Source organism: Lonchura striata, chromosome 30 (assembly GCF_046129695.1).
Source record: "Lonchura striata isolate bLonStr1 chromosome 30, bLonStr1.mat, whole genome shotgun sequence".
NCBI classification, from domain to species: domain Eukaryota; kingdom Metazoa; phylum Chordata; class Aves; order Passeriformes; family Estrildidae; genus Lonchura; species Lonchura striata.
In genome coordinates, this window is record NC_134632.1 from 905,080 (window position 1) to 920,602 (window position 15,523).

Genomic DNA, 15,523 nt, shown 5'->3' on the forward strand with positions numbered 1-15,523 from the left:
CAATGGGGCTCAGCCTGCAGCTCACCCGCAGGCAGGAGCTGGGGACAAAGGAATGGGAGAACTCCAGGGCTGACCCCACACCAGGACTCCTCCCCGCCCTGCACGAGCTCCAGCCAGGTCCCAGCAGGGATATCCAGGGAGCTGCTTTGCTCCTGGGGCATGGGCTGGTTTGGGGGGGCTGCTGACTCCCAACCCACTAGCCATGCGAAGGCACGGGCAGGCCACGGCTTCCCACTGAGTTGCCAAAGTAGATGTGGGCACTTGGCGAGGAAAAAAAAACCAAAAAGAAGTGAAACCAAGGCGGGGCTATGACTGGGACAAGGGGGCGAGTCCATTCTAACAGACTTATCAAGTGGAAAAACGCAGAATAGTTTCATACCGTGAAGAAGCAGCTCAGACCAGAGAAAAAGGGGGGGAGGGAAAGAGAGAGAGTAGCAAAAGCAACAGTGAGAGGGACAGAGGGAGGGAGAGATGGAGAGAAAAGGGAAGGGGAGACAGAAGAGGAGCATATGAGCAAGAGAGTCAAAGAGCAGGAGGGTCAAGGCAGACTAGTAGCACGGCCCTTTATGGCAAGGACGCGTCGTGGAAGGCAAGGGGTGAGCCCAGGCACGTAATTCCATAACTTTACCCGGCAGTCGCTGTGGCACAGATGGGAGGTGGGGAGAAGGAGAGGCAGAGAGACAGAGAAAAAGGAAGGGAGAAAAGGGACAGGGTCGAAAAGAGGATATCAGAGTCTTGCTGCTGAAGAGCTCCCCGAGAGCAGCAGACAATGCCCAGCCCCGAGGGAGAGGGGTCCCTGGTGGGGAGTAACCCAGGGCATCACCAGAGCGGGGCAGGGGATGGCCGGGCACAGCTCTTGGCACTGCAGTGGGCAGGCCTGGCCGTGGCAGGCTGCAGTGGGCAGGAGGAGATGAAGGAGGGACTAAAAAGCTGCGATTCCCTCCCCGCTCCCCCAGCACCCGCCCAGGCCCAGGGGTGGCAGCTCAAACCCAGGGTCTCCCCCTTCCCAGGGGCCGTGGGGCAGAGGCGGGGCTCACCTGGAGGCAGTGAAGATGTGCTTGGAGTTGGTGCAGATGGCGTTGATGGGGCTGTCGTGCCCCTTGATCTCCCCGACTGGGGTGAAGCTGTCCACGTTCCACACTTTGATGACGCCGCCTCGGCAGGCGCTCAGCACCATGGGGCGCCCGGGGATGAAGGCCAGGGCACAGACCCAGTCCTTGTGGGCATTGGGGATTTGCTGTAGACACAGAGCACAGCCATGACCCACCATGCACCATCTGGGTGGCTCCTCACCGTCTCAGGGAGCTCAGGTCCTCACTGACACCCCGGGACTGACTGGGACCGTGGAACTGGTGGTGCCCAGGTAGGAGCCAAGGGTACGGGCACAAAAGTCATGGTTTGGTTTCTCCTTTGGGCAGGAGACAACAAGCAGAGTTCAGGGTGGAGCACAAGCCCCCACACTGCAACTGATGCCTCAGCCTGTCTGAAGGAGAGCCAGCGATCCCAAGCACCCTGCTGGACAAATTATGGGGGCACAGCACACCCTCACCCCACACAGCCCAGGACTGGGAGTGCCCTCCCTGGTGAGCTCCACTGGCACTAGGTGCCTGGACAAACCCCCAGCCCCAGCAGCAACCCCCCTCTGCCCTGTGCTCCCCTCCAGACCTGGATAAGTTCCTGCTGCTCCAGATCCCACTTCTTTATGCCGTTGTCCCTGGAGCCGCTGAAGAGGACATCCCCCTGGATGGCCAGGCACTCGATGCCATCGTAGTGAGGGGGCTCGAAGTTGTGAGTGGGGCCAATATTGCCCACCATGCCCTCCGTGATCTCAAACACCTGGGGAAGAGCAGCGGGTAACAGACCACAGATGGCACTGGGGACTCCCTCTCCCTCTCTGGGGGAGTTTGGCCACCACCCTCTGTGCTCCAGGCTCAGGGCACCGTGAGTGATGCTGGAAACAGGACTGAGCATTGGCTGCTGGAGGCTTTTGGGGCTGAGGGTCCTGCCACAAGCAGAGATTTGCCACCAGGGACAGCCCCACTCTGCTGCATTTTACTCATGGTGAGCCTTCACACTCCTCTGGAGCCAAGCTGACAGCTGAGTGGGATCCTGTGTCACTCACCATCTCACTACCCCTCCTCACTTCCCTGGGGACAGCTCTAATTCAACCTGCTAAAACCTGAAAGGAAGGGACAGGCTCCTGCTGTGCTGAGTTGTCACTGAGCAGGCACAAGGCATCTTTATCGGGGGGATTATCGAGCAGAACAGGGTGAACTGCTCATTTGGGTCAGCCCTCACATGCAAATCCCAGCCAGAGAGTCTGATGCATGAGAGAAATGCAACTTCTTCTCCAAAGGTGCATTGTGGAGCAAGCAAAAGGCAAGATTTGGGAAGAGGAAACAAGTGAAAACCTGGCATGCGGTGGTGAAAACAGAAAGTGGGCTCAGCTTTCAGGAGGAGAGAAGGGTGAGGGTTGCCAACATCTGGGCTCCCCTGCAGGACGGGGGGTGCTGCTCCCCAGGGAGCAGAGTACCTTGACGTAGTGATCCTTGGAGCCGGTGACCACCAGGTCGTGGTTGCTCGCCGTCTGGCTCACTGTCAGACACATCACTGGCCCGATGTGGCCACTCAGCTTTGCCACGGGCTGCAGCCTGCGGGCGAGGGCGCAGGTCAGCCCTGCTGGAGCCCACCCAAAGGTGCCCCCAGCACAGCTCCCCCGGCCCTGCGGGGCTGCTCCTGCGGGGCACAGCGGGCAGGGAGAGCCCTTCCCCATGGCTCCAGGGCAGGAGGGCAGCTGGGAGAGTGCCAGCAGCTGCACAGTGAGTGTGCAAACAGCTGGCTGTGCAGGGTGAGAGTGCCAACATCTGGCTGTGCAGGGTGAGAGTGCCAACATCTGGCTGTGCAGGGTGAGTGTGCAAACATCTGGGTGTGCAGGGTGAGAGTGTGCCAACATCTGGCTGTGCAGGTTGAGAGTGTCAAGATCTGGCTGTGCAGGGTGAGTGTGCAAACATCTGGCTGTGCAGGGTGAGAGTGCCAACATCTGGCTGAACAGCCTGAGTGCCAACATCTGGCCGCACAGGGTGAGTTTAGCATTTACATTTTGGTTCAAACTGTTTTACCAGTTTTTAGAGATTTTGAGTTTTTTTTTTTTTTCTGGGGATTTTTTCTTTTCTAGCTTGCAGCTGTACATTATCTCTGTTTCTTCAGGTCTTGACTTTAACAGTTGTGCTCACGCAGGGCACCATTAAATACCAGTAAAACTCTGGGTTTTTGGTTTTTTTTTTTTTGGTTGAGATTGGGATTGAAGATACTTGAGACAATACTCTGTGTTTAGATTTAAATGTTCATTTTTTAAAATTTATGTTATAGTCTCACAGGTAGTGAGTTTTGTAGTAGTCTACTAATAAGGTATAAAATGGTTAACTATTTTTTGTTATAAGGTTTTTTGAGATTAAATTGTCCAATTATGAAATTATATTCAAATTATTTTTACTTTTAATTTAATAATTAATTATTTGAAGTCTGGAAAGTGGATTTTTTTTGTCTAATTATAAAATACTACTTAAACTTATGAAGAAGAAGGATTAGTTTATGTTCTAAAACTCTTATCTTGTTCTATATCTATTATTATATTTTAAAACTTTCTATTTTAATTTTTTTATTTTGTGATACTATATACTTTTAATAAACTACATTCTACAGCATGAGTGTGTGCCAACATCTGGCTGCAGAGCCCAGGGTGCTGCACTGGGCAGGTGGAAGGACAAGGGAAGGACAGGGTCCTGCTGCTCATTCCACTTGTCTTTTCCCTTTTGCTAAGCTCTGTCCAGTGCACAGACAAACCCCCCACCCCACACAGCTCCAGTGCTGCTCATCACCCCTTGGGTCACCACTGTAGATCTTAAATTTAGAAATCTTAAATATTAAGAATTTTTTTTAACATTTTTTCTTTCAATCTTAAGATTTATGAGCTTCGAAAATCTTAAATTTTTAAAAATTTAAAACATTAAATTTAAAAATCTTAGATTCAAGATCTAAGAAAATCTTCAACTGAAACGTTAAAACCTTAAAAAATCTTCGCGATTTTTTTAAAACCGCTACAGTCCCAGAGGAAAGGGTCCTGCAAACCCGTATGCCAGGCGATTTCTGAAGGTTTTCATTCTCCCCTCCGGGCCGGGCGCCTCACCTGCTGAGCTCCCAGGCGCGCACGGCGTTGCCGGCGGCCGCGTAGAGCGCGGTGCCGCCCGGGTTGAGCGCGATCTGGTTGATCTGGTGCTCGCCCTGCACGCTGGCCACCGTGCGGCTGCTGGTCCCGGCACACGCGTCCCCAGAGATCACCTGCCCAGAAGACCTGGAGGAGGGATGTGGGACTCAGATTCAAAGAGAGAAACGGAGAGTTTCTACCAGGCAGGAGCCTGGAAAGAGTTGGAAAATAATGTAAATTATTCTCTATCTCTCTTGTTGTTCACATTGTTTATAGTTAAGTTCTATCACTGTCCGTCAAGCACTGTACACCAATGATGTGAGTTGTTTTCACTTCAGGACCGATGGATTTGATCCTTGTATCTCTGTATAAAGAGTGGTGTATTTTGAATAAACCAGAGTTTTACTCTCACAGCCTTCTGATCTGAGTCTCTTCATTCCCGTCCTGCCTCCACAGGGACAGAGGGAGAGTTCAAATGGGTGACGCCTTGTCAAGGCTGAACAGAGCCCAGAGCTGTCAGAACCCAGCACATCCCTCTGGCTGCCCTGGCTGTCTCCAGACCCTGGCAGGGGGCTCAGAGACCTTGGCACCACGTCAAAAACATCTCTGGCTTCGATTTGAGCCCGTGGAAAAAACTGCCAACTTTGTATGAGGAATTACAAACCACAAGGGTTTGAGTATTGTGATATCTGAACTAACACAGGGTGAAAAATTAGAATTCTGGGGCTTTTAGAACGTGATTCGGGGGTACAAGATGGAGGGATTTGGGCGAGTCCTGACCTACTTTTCCTTCTTCTTGTCATCCATGTCTTGCTGTGATGGTGACACTTTTCTATTGGTTTAAGGCAAAGACTCACTGTCCAACATAAATGATAGACATTGGCACATTATTGTACATATAGTACATGTAGTTTTTGATATAAAATGTAAACACTGTCCTGAGGGCAGACAGAATGCCATGGACAGAGCTCAGCAGGTCAGAGGAAGAATGTTCTAAAAAAACAACTTGAAAAGCTGACCCTACACATTCCGACTCCTTCTTTGGCTGCATGGGCTGGGAATCAAGGACTTTTACACTCTCAGGGTCACCTCGACACCCAGACCCCGAGACAGCAGAGACTGGACTGGGCTAAAGAATAAAGTAGGGATTTTTTAGGAGGCATCAATGGATCCACCTTGGGCAGCACAAGAGCCCAGCAGTTCACATTTTGGCTGGGGCAAAGTAACCTTATAGAAATACCACTACTATAGTAGAATTATGCCTAAAGACAAAAAAGCTTTTATTCTCTATTGCAGCTTTTTAGATACTCAAGGCACTTAGTATACATTTCTACTAAAAGCTAAAATCTATAACCTAAATCTATATTTATATTTCACTTTGTAGCTTCATCTAGCTCAGTTTCTCCAGAGGTTTCAGTTCAATCCTTGTGCTTAGATTTGCCTCTGGACCTGTGCCCTGAGGGGCCTGTATTCCAACACCAGCCAGGGCTGCACACAAGATGAGCCAAAATGGTCACAAAATGCACAACTGGTCACGAGGTCTCTCATTTTTATATGTTTTGGTCCATTTGCATATTGGAGTTCATTGTCCAATTCCAGCTTTAGCCCATGAAGCCCCATCCTGCTTGTTTTTCTCTCTTCAGTCCACGGTGTTTGTGCTCTTGGGCCTGAAATTTGGATTGGTTGTCCTTGGTCCCCAGCTGTTTTGTCTCCCTGCTCTGTGCACAGAGCTCACCATCCCCTCATATGAAGCCCAGACCCACACACTAAAGCAGCACAGAATGTGAAAAACATAAAAGCCAAAACCTGAGGCATCAGGGAGGATGAGCCCAGAGCCACTGAGGAACCACAGGGCTGGGTCCCACACTGAGGAAAGGCCCTGGAAGTATCCCTGTCCCTCTGGCCACAATGGGACCAGCAAGAGCCTTGTCCACAGGCCAGTGCCTGGCCTGCAAAGGCAGCCAAGGATGCAGGGCCTATGCATGCCTCAGAGCATCCTGCCCTGGTTTCCAGCTGAGCTTCCTCTGCTCTCCTCTGTGCCTCTCTGCTTCCCACAGGAAGAGCAGATGAGTGCTGGCATCAGGTCTTGGCCTCTGTGCCAAGAGAGAAGCCAAGGCAGATGAGGAGAGGCTGGATGGAGAAAGGAGACCTGTGCCAGAGCAAGTGGGCAACTCTGACCTACCATGCTGTCCTAACCTTTGTGCCCTACTCCAGGCTGGCAGCCACGGCTATTGTCTGTTCCACGCTCCTCTCTGCTCCTCCAACTCCTCACAGAGACCCACGTTGAAGAGCCTGTGATTTACCCAGCCATGATGCTGTCTGGGGCTGTGCCCCTCCACGGGAGCTGCCAGCTCCAGAACAGCTGCAAAATCCCTTCACAGCTCCTGACCCTTAACAAGTGCTGGATTCTGCAGCTGGGGCACAGCAACCCTGGCTGTGTACAGCAGGGAACAGAGGCTGGAGAGCAGCTCTGGGGAGGGACTGGGCATCCTGGTCAGTGGGAAGTTGAATATGAATCAGCAGTGCCCTGGCAGCCAGGAGGGACATCCATGTCCCGGGGCACACCAGGCACAGTGTTGCCAGCTGGTCAGAGGGGACTGTCCTGCCTGCTCTGCACTGGGGCAGCCTCACCTCAAGCCCTCAGGGCAGTTTTGAGCACCACAATATAAAAAAGACATTAAGCCACTGGAGAGCATCCCAAGGAGGGCCATGAGATGGTGAAGGGTCTGCAGGGGAAGCCTCATGAGGGGCAGCTGAGGTCACTTGGTTTGTTCAGCCTAGAGGAGACTGAGGGGAGACCTCACTGGGGTCTTCAATGTCCTCAGGGGCAGCAGAGGGGCAGGTACTGATCTATTCCCTCTCATGACAAGTGACAGGACTCAAGCATGTGGCTGGAGCTGAGCTGGGAGATATTTAGGTTGGATGTTAGGAAAAGCCTCTTTCCCCAGAGTGTGCTGGGGCACTGAGCAGGCTCCCCAGGAAATGGGCACAGCTCCGAGCCTGTCTGAGTTCAAAAAGTGTTTGGACAATGCTCCCAGACACTGGGTGGGATTGCTGGTGTGTCCTGCACAAGGCCAGGAGGCAGACCTGATGACCCTGATGGGTCCCCTCCAACTCAGCACGTTCTGTGATTTTATGACCCTGACCCTTTGCTGCAGGAGGCCCCATGAGCTCCCTCACCCCAGCCTCTCCCCACCTCCCTGTTCCCTTAGGAAGCAGCACTGCAAACTGGCACTAAGGAGCTGGTATCTGGCTGTGTCCCCAGCCCCTGCAGGTTCTGGAAGTGGCATCTGCAAAGCCAGAGAAGCCCAGGGTGCCCAGGTGCCCCGGAGCTGCACGTACGTGAGGGTGCGGACGCAGCGGGCGGAGTCGCGGATGTCCCACACCTTGATGTACGACGTGGACACGGTGAACACCAGCCCCGTGTGGCTGCAGTACTTGATGGAAACCACATTGTTTGGGTGACCCTTGAGAGAGGCGATCTCCTGGCCTGTCACCAGGTTCCACATTTTGCAGCTCCGGTCTGTGGGAGGAAGAACATGCCCAGGAGTGTTGGGGGTGTCTCCTCCAAGGGCATGGTGGCCTGAGGACAATGCACCTTCTGAGCATCTCCTCCCACCCACAGGGCCAGAGGAAAGGAGCCAGCCAGCCCCAGCACAGGGGCAGGGCAGGGCTCAGCACTGAGGACAGAGACCATCCCTGTAATGCCCAACACTTCCATGCTCCCACTGCCAGCCTGCTGCCACAGCGCCTGCCCCCTCTGCCCACCACGCACCTTTGGAGCCGGTGAAGAGCAGCTCGTCGGTGGCATCCAGGCAGAGCACAGGCTTGGTGTGTCCCTCTGCCACCGAGACACACTGCAGCGGGGCTGTCCGGGCGTTCTTGGTGCCACCCACTGGGTTAATGATGCCCCTTCACAGGAGAGAGAGAACAGCTACAGTGCAGGTGGAGAGGCACGGTGCCCACAGCCCCAGGGCACGGAGGAGCATCTCCCACTGCCCAGCACTGAGACAGGCTGCTCCACCTGGAGGTGGCACGTCTGAGGTCTCTGTGGAAAGCCCAGAATCTCCCCATGGGCAGCCCCTGCCATCCGACAGGGAAAGGGGGACGCTGCCCAGTGACCTCTGCTCTCCCCCCAGACCTCTCCTGCCTCACCAGCACAGACCCAGGACAGTTCAGGAGACTCAGCTCCTTGGCCCTGAGGTCCATTTTGGGGCAAACTGTGCCCTCTCCAGCCTGAAGCCGAAGCTCTGCTGGGATAATGTTTCAGAGTACCAGTATCAGCACCCCCATCCCTTGGGGGCTGTCACCCTTTGGCTGGTGACATTTGAAGACAGGGCCTCGCTCCTTTACACAGCTCACAAGGGTGACAAAGGGCAGCACCAGCACCTGCACCCCACATCCTGCTGCAGTGGCTGCTCCTGCACCCACTGCTGGCTCTGGGCAGGAGAACACCTACCCCTGCCACACCTGCTGCCAGGGAACACTGCTGTCCTGGGGGACACATCACCTGCCAGTCCCCTCCACTTCAGACATGCTCAGGGTGCTGAGGACCACCAGCCTGACCCTCCCATGTGTGACCCCGATGTGCCTGGTCATCAAGCACAGCCACAAGACCCCGAGTTGTGCCAGTCTCTTCTTACAGGCAGGGAAACTGATGCATGGGGCTAGAGAAGGGCAAGGTTTGCATTAGTCGTGAGGACAAGCACAGGCTCATTAATTTGGGTTTGGAAATCACATGCATGTGATGTTCCTCAGCTCTGCACTTATCAAGGCCAAGCCAACAGCCTTCCCCTCACCCCCAGTGCTTCCACCAGCCTCAAAGCAACACTGAAACCAAGGAGAAATCCCTGCACTGCATCCTCCATGGACTTTGAGTGGCTCCCTGACTACAAAGTGCCCAGGGTGACCCTGCTCAGACTGGTCTGGAGTCACCTCCCCAGTGCCAGGGGGCCTGCAGGAGCTCAGGGCACAGGCAGAGGGAGGGGACACCTGGGTGCTGGACGGCTGACCATGGGATCAGGGAATGGTTTGGGTTGGAAGGGCCTTTAGACACCATCTCATTCCATGCCTGTGCCATGAACAGGGACACCTTCCACTATCCCAGGTGGCTCCAAGCCCCATCCAGCCTGGCCTTGGACACTCCCAGGGATGGGGCAGCCACAGCTGCTCTGGGCATCCTGTGCCAGGGCCTCACCACCCTCACAGGGAAGAATTTCTTCCTAACACCTAGTGCAAATCTCTCCTCTTTCAGTTTTAAACTGTTCCCCCTTGACCTGTCACTATTTGCCCATGTAAAAAGTTGCTCTCTCTCTTTGTTACAAGCCCCTTTAGGCACTGGAAGGCTGCAATGTTCCTAAAGAATGGGGGAGATGTGGCCCTTGTTCTGGGGAAGCTCTGCAGTGAGGTGGATGCAGGGAGAGAAGCCCAGGAGAACCTTAACTCCAAGGCTGAGCTCTGCACCACAATCTGACTTGATTTCTCTAGGGAAGAGACTGACCTTTTCCAACTCAGCACCAGGGAAGCACAACCAGGCACAAGGTGAGCCTGAGATAACTGCCTGGAAGACGCTTGCACAAAGCACGTGCTTCAAGCACCCTTCCCCACCATCTCACCATCCTGCTGGAGAGCTGGGGAAGGGCTGGGACGTGGTGGCCTCATGCTGGCAGGAAACCATCAGAGATGGAGGAGAACATGCTGCCAACCCAGAGCAGCCAGCACCCATCAGTGAGCCCAGCACCACGTCCCAAGGGCTAATCCAAGCAGGAGCAGTTGATCTTGCAGCTGAGGGACAGCATCGGGCACCAGAGGTGGCATGCCAGGGGGGACAGACACACAGGCTGGGATGGGGGGAGAGCAGCAAGCTGCAGGCAGAGCATGCAGGGACAGGGAGAGCAGGCACCTGACAGAGAGAAGGAGGAGCAGAGGAAGGGATAATAAATAGAAAGTTGTCTATACCTCAGCACCTCCGAGACAGAGGAATCGCTGTCATCAGACCTAGGGGCAGAAAATTAGCAGGATTATGGGAGAGAAAACCCAGACTAGAGAAGGAAGCAGTGGAGTCAGAGGTGGAAGATTGTTATTGCATCCAAGCCAGTGTAGGACAGAGAGAAGGAGTGGAGGGAGGGAGAAGGAGAAGCACACATGGAGAACCAGGGGAGAGCAGAAGAGCAGGAAGGCTTGTGAGGATCAGACAGCAGGTCTCCATCAGGAACACCAGCACTGCTAGCAAGCCCAGAGCAGCCCCTGACCTGCTGCCAGGAGAGGCTGGAGCAGCAGTTGTGGCTGGATGCCAGTCCATCAGCTTCCTTTGAGCCCTCATCCCCTCACCCCATCTCGTCTTTCCCATCCTGCTCCCTCGTCTTTCCAGGGCTCCAAGTCTGGCACCACCCTGTCTCCGGGCAGAGGCCAGGACTGTGAGCTCAGAGGGGGCACAGTGGGCAGCAGCACAGCCCTGGCATGGCAGCTGCTCCATCCCAGGGAGAAGCAGGGAGGTGCAGTGGTGACAGGACAGTGGCTGGAGCCAGTCCAAGCCCTGGTGTTGCTATGTACCCCAGAGGACTCAGTACATGCCACGTGCTGTCCTGCTCTGGGTTCCCCTCGCCCAGGCACTCTCAGCCCAGCAGGACTTACTTGTCCAAGGCAGATCCCTGGCTCTGGGTGCTCGTGAGACGGGAGAAGACGTTGCGGTCGTTGCGCGGACGGGTGGGTGGGGATGAGGGTGGAGTGAAGCCAATGTCTGCAGGCCTGAGCCAAAAGGATCAGAGGGACACATGACTTGGGAACTGCTCACCTGGCACTTGACTGGGCCCAGAAAGAATCCTGGGCCACACAGCCCCCCCTGCCCGTGTCACCATTTCTCCCAGGCTCACCTGGCAGGTTGCCCACGGTCATAGGATTTCCGCCTTGTCAGAGGAGAAGTGTCCGAGCCCCGGGACTGCCTGGGACTGCAGCAGGTGAACAAAGCACAGTGGGTGCCTGCCCCAGCACCGTGGAGGATCCCTCCACAATGAACACCTCTGTCCTCCCCCAGCAGAGCAGACAAGAGATTGGGCTGGAGTCACAATCTTGAGGCAGCCCACAAGTGCAGAGGCTTTTGGCAACCCAAGACACCTCCAAAAAGGCTGATAACCCAGAGCAGGGAGTTGGGGACCCTCGTGCCCCCTTTCTTTCCCTGCTCCTGAAGTATCCTCCTCCCCATCTGCAAACAACACCATGATACTCCTACACACTCTCCAAGCCTCGCTGAGAAAATTCACCACGGCATGCTGTAGCCAAGCATGGACAGATGCAGGACTGGGCTCCCCTTCACCCCTCTGCGCCTCCAGAGGCCAGGCACAGCTTCCCCCAGCCAGGCCCATGCCTCCTTGAGCCTCCCAGTGCCCAGCCACTCGTGGCCCACGCTCACAAGGTGCTTCCTCGCGTGGGCAGGCTGATGGTGCGTGACACCTTCTCCTTGTAATAGGGGTCCCGGATGGAGAAGCCGATCCCGTCCTCTTTGATCTCCATGAGGGATGCCAAGGACTTGGTGATGTTCTTAGTGGAGACGTCCAGCGTGGGTCCCAGACACTCAGCTGACACTGCCTTCATCTGCCCCGAGAGCTTGGGCTCTCCCTAGAGCAGGGCAGAGGGCTCAGGACAGCACGGGGGCACTGGGAGCAGTCAGCAGTGTGGGTTGGAAGAGTTTGTGCTCTCTGGCCACAAAGCAGCTCCCCCACATCCCACTGGGATGCCCAGCACAGCCAGCTCTCCAGCAAACGTGACAGCCTGCACAGAACAATGGCTGCTTCCCTCCACGGGGACACTTCTCAGATTTGGAAGGTACCGCCTGCTGTGCTGGGTGTTTCCCAGGTCTCTGTGCCAGGAGAGCTTGGCTCTGCCCATCCAGAGAGCAGGCATACTGCCTGATGCCAAGCCTGGCTCCCCAAGGTTCAGACTGCAGAGTAGAGGCCTCAAGCATCACTGAACATCCCTCCATCCCTCCTCCCCATCTCTGTGACCAGGCCACACAGAAAGGCCAACTAACCTTGAACTTGAAGTCATCCTGGCTTGCTGAACCCTTCATGGTGAAAGACTGGGAGATGCTGCAAGGAGAAAAGAGCAAAGATGGATCTGCAGTGCCAAACTCTCTTCAGAAAGCTGGTGCCACTGGTCCACCAGACTCCTTGAGTCACCCCCTGCTCCCCAGCACCCCTTCTCCAAGGAATGACCAAGCCTTTCCTCCCTGCTCGTGTCCAAGAGACATCCTGCTCCCTCCACCAAGGGTTGGGCACCAAAGAAAAGCTCAGGTGGGGCTTTGTTCATCCATGCCCCTCTATGAGTCCATGAATGGCATCAGGCATTGTGCCCCAGCCACCACCACCTCAGGCAGTGCCAGGCTGGCTGCTCACCTCCCATCCGAGGCCAGGCTGAACTCTGAAACCTCCTCGTCCGTGCTGGTGTAGCCGTTCTCTGCGAGAGGGAGACAGAGCATCAGCAGAGGGGACCCCAGTGCCACCAGCCCCACCCAACCCCACAGCAGAGCCCAGGAAGGTGTGGGGGTGACCCAGCCCTTGTCCCTGCTACCCATGGCCAGGGCACATGCTCCCACCCACCACGGCCCTTGGGGCAGGGTCCCAGCCACAGCACCTCCAGGTGCTTTCTGCAGGGCCAGGACGGGCGGGCACCCCCCCCGGCAGCACACCTGGCCTGAGGATGGAGGATGCACCTGCCTGCGGCCCCACCTTGCTGGACGTTGTGGATCAGTGCCTGCAGCTCGGGGTGCGACTCTGCCTTCTCCCTCAGGGCGTCCAGCAGGGCGTGGTTCTGCGAGGAGCTGGCCACGTCCGTCTGCCGCAGGCGCCCCTCCAGCAGCCGGATCTGCGCCTCCTTCTGGGCCACCTGCAGCCCCTGCGGGAGAAATGCTGGCACTCAGGCAGGTGCCACAGGTCCCTGCCACCAGCTCCCCACCCTGGCACCCAGCAAGAAACCCTGCCACACACCCACACCCCAGCCCTGCCCCACACCTTGTCGATGGAGGCTTTCAGGAAGTTGTCCAGCAGCAGCCGGGCTTCGGCCAGGGAGCAGGAGCTGATCACCACCGAGGTGTCCGTGGAGTCCAGCTCCTCCTGAAACACGGATAGACAAGGGCTGGATGCAGCAGGGTAGCTTTGCTGCTGGACGTGGGATGGCTGGAAGGACCTCCATGGCAAGCACAGAACTTCCATCACCCTGCAAGCAGTGCCAGTGCAACCCTCACCTCCCCAGTCTGCCCAGTGGCTCTGGGGAAGATCTGGCCATGGGACTGTCCAGTGCTGAAGGACTTATGCACTGCTACAGAGATTCTGGTTCCAACACAAAACTAGATACTGAACAGACACCAGGCTCACCCAAATGCACAACACAAAGCCTAGGGTGAATTAACAGCAGCCCTTCTTCCCTGCTAATCAAGGTGACAGCTGGGGACAAGCCAGGGACAGCACACAGCCTCCATTCCAGGCTGCAGGCATTCAGGCAAGTCTGGAGCTGCCCAGTGGCATGCCCAATATCACAACTGGACACAAAACCTAGATGGTTTCTGCTGGGAAACTTAGGATGTTTCCATCCTAGTCCTCCTAGGATGTTTCCAGTGCATGAAGCAACAAACATGGGTACAAGTGACCACCAGCCCCATGTGTCCCCATGGGCAAATGGGAGTCGCAGGCTCCCTACAATTCCAGGGCAGCAGGACACCAGTATGTCCATGGACATGCAACTCCTCTCTGTTATTAATCACCTAATGAGAAGAGGCTGTGTGGGTGAAGCCCCAGCAAGAGTGACAGTTCAAAGGACTCTGGGTCCTCTGAGCAGAGCCCAGCCCCAGCTGGCTGTGCCCAAGGATGTTCTTTCCACAGAGGGATGCTCTCATTTTCTCCCTGCTAGCCAGATCCAGTCCTACTGCCCACCTTGGTCTCCTCAATCTGCATGATGGTGGCCTGGCAGTCTGAAATGCTGTCGTTGATATAGTCAATGTTGGCCCCCAGCACCTCAATTTCCTCGTTCAGCTCTTGTAGACCCTTCTGCTCCTTGGGGCTCTCTGCCTGCAGCTTTGCCCGCTTGCCCAGCAATGCCTCCTGCAGCAGTGATAGCTCCTCACGTTTCTGGGGGAAAAGGGAAGGGGGATTAGCACTGTCCACATGGCCACCTCCCTGTCCTGCACCCACCACCCAGCCCTCTCTGTCCCCAGTGCTACAGCCACCTTGATGAGCCTCTCCATGTCTGCCTCTAGGTTGACGATGGTCATTCTCTGCATGACAATGTCGAAGATGCGCCGCTCCAGGGACTGCCACTTGAGGCGGGCAGCTTTGCTGAAGGTCTGGCTCGTCCCCTTCTTGGGGAACTTCTTCCTACAGCCAGAGGGAAGAGGACGCATATGGGCAGATGGCCACACCGTGCTGGAGGGCCAGGCTTGCCCCAGGATCTGGGATCTGGCTGGCCAGAAACAGAGGATTCATCTGTGTTGTTTCCGCATTGCCCAACTTTTCCTCCTGGCAAAGCGGGACAAGAGAGGAGTCCAGCAGGGTTTGTGCCACAACATTTAATCCTCATGGAAGACCAGCTTTGAGCTCAAGCCCAAGTGACAGTCACACTCTGCCAGCACAGCTTATCACTGGGTCACTGGTTTAATATGGCTCAAGTGGGCACTAAGCAGCCACTAAGCTACCCTTCAACCTCCAGCACCAGCCAAAAGCCAGGCACGGGGCTCCCAGGGATGTCTCACCCCCCACCACCCAGCCCCTGCCCTGACCTGGCAGGCCGAGCCCCATTAATGGAGGACGAGGGGTCTCCCAGGAAGTTGTTGATTTTCCTGTTCCACTGGCGCACAATGCTGGAGACGGAGCGAGCGCCAGACTCGGGCTCGGAGGAGGTGGTGCTGGCCGAGACCTCGGCGCCCGAGTCCATCATGGGCGGCTTCTGGCTCATCCTGCCTGCCACCCGGTCTGACATGGGCTTGGCTAGACGGCGCAGTGCTGACACCTGCCCGGAGGAAGGACAGAAGAGAAGGTGTCAGCTGGGCAGCCCCACCCAGCCTAAACCCACTGGCATCACCCCCAGGTCCCCACAGGTCTGACAGCAGCAGCTGCACAGACCCAAAGCCCAGGACTCATGGAGTTCCCTCTCCTCCCTCATAGCCCACCCCTGTCACCAGGCTCTGCTGCTCGGGATGGGGAACTCTACTGCTGCCTACATCCACTTCCCACCCAGTTCCTGAGCCATAAAACCTCTCCCTGCTTTTTGGGGACCCCATTCCCAAAGCCAGCCCTGTCTAAAAGATGGGATTTCTCCAAGCCAAACACTGGG

General features: G+C 55.7%; 1 protein-coding gene across 5 annotated transcripts in view; it reads right to left on the reverse strand.

The window, feature by feature from the left end:
* The window catches only part of KIF21B (kinesin family member 21B), a 50,707-nt gene that overhangs the window by 7,571 nt on the left and 27,613 nt on the right, over window positions 1–15,523 (reverse strand). The window contains exons 18-35 of one of the 5 annotated variants that reach the window (XR_013341256.1): window positions 14,970–15,199; window positions 14,421–14,568; window positions 14,128–14,322; window positions 13,210–13,311; window positions 12,928–13,093; window positions 12,595–12,655; window positions 12,231–12,288; window positions 11,613–11,818; window positions 11,077–11,151; window positions 10,838–10,951; window positions 10,163–10,201; window positions 7,980–8,116; window positions 7,547–7,727; window positions 4,187–4,351; window positions 2,534–2,651; window positions 1,666–1,836; window positions 1,038–1,237; window positions 380–638 (exon numbers count right to left, since the gene is read on the reverse strand). Coding sequence is in view for 4 of the 5 variants with exons in the window: in XM_021527655.3 (XP_021383330.1) it covers window positions 539–638; window positions 1,038–1,237; window positions 1,666–1,836; window positions 2,534–2,651; window positions 4,187–4,351; window positions 7,547–7,727; window positions 7,980–8,116; window positions 10,163–10,201; window positions 10,838–10,951; window positions 11,077–11,151; window positions 11,613–11,818; window positions 12,231–12,288; window positions 12,595–12,655; window positions 12,928–13,093; window positions 13,210–13,311; window positions 14,128–14,322; window positions 14,421–14,568; window positions 14,970–15,199 (2,466 nt within the window). In the remaining variant the exon portion in view is untranslated. Of the gene's footprint in view, window positions 1–234; window positions 639–1,037; window positions 1,238–1,665; window positions 1,837–2,533; window positions 2,652–4,186; window positions 4,352–7,546; window positions 7,728–7,979; window positions 8,117–10,162; window positions 10,202–10,837; window positions 10,952–11,076; window positions 11,152–11,612; window positions 11,819–12,230; window positions 12,289–12,594; window positions 12,656–12,927; window positions 13,094–13,209; window positions 13,312–14,127; window positions 14,323–14,420; window positions 14,569–14,969; window positions 15,200–15,523 lie in introns of those variants that run through there. The other 4 variants (XM_021527655.3, XM_021527657.2, XM_021527656.3 and 1 more) reach the window with 4 other exon arrangements.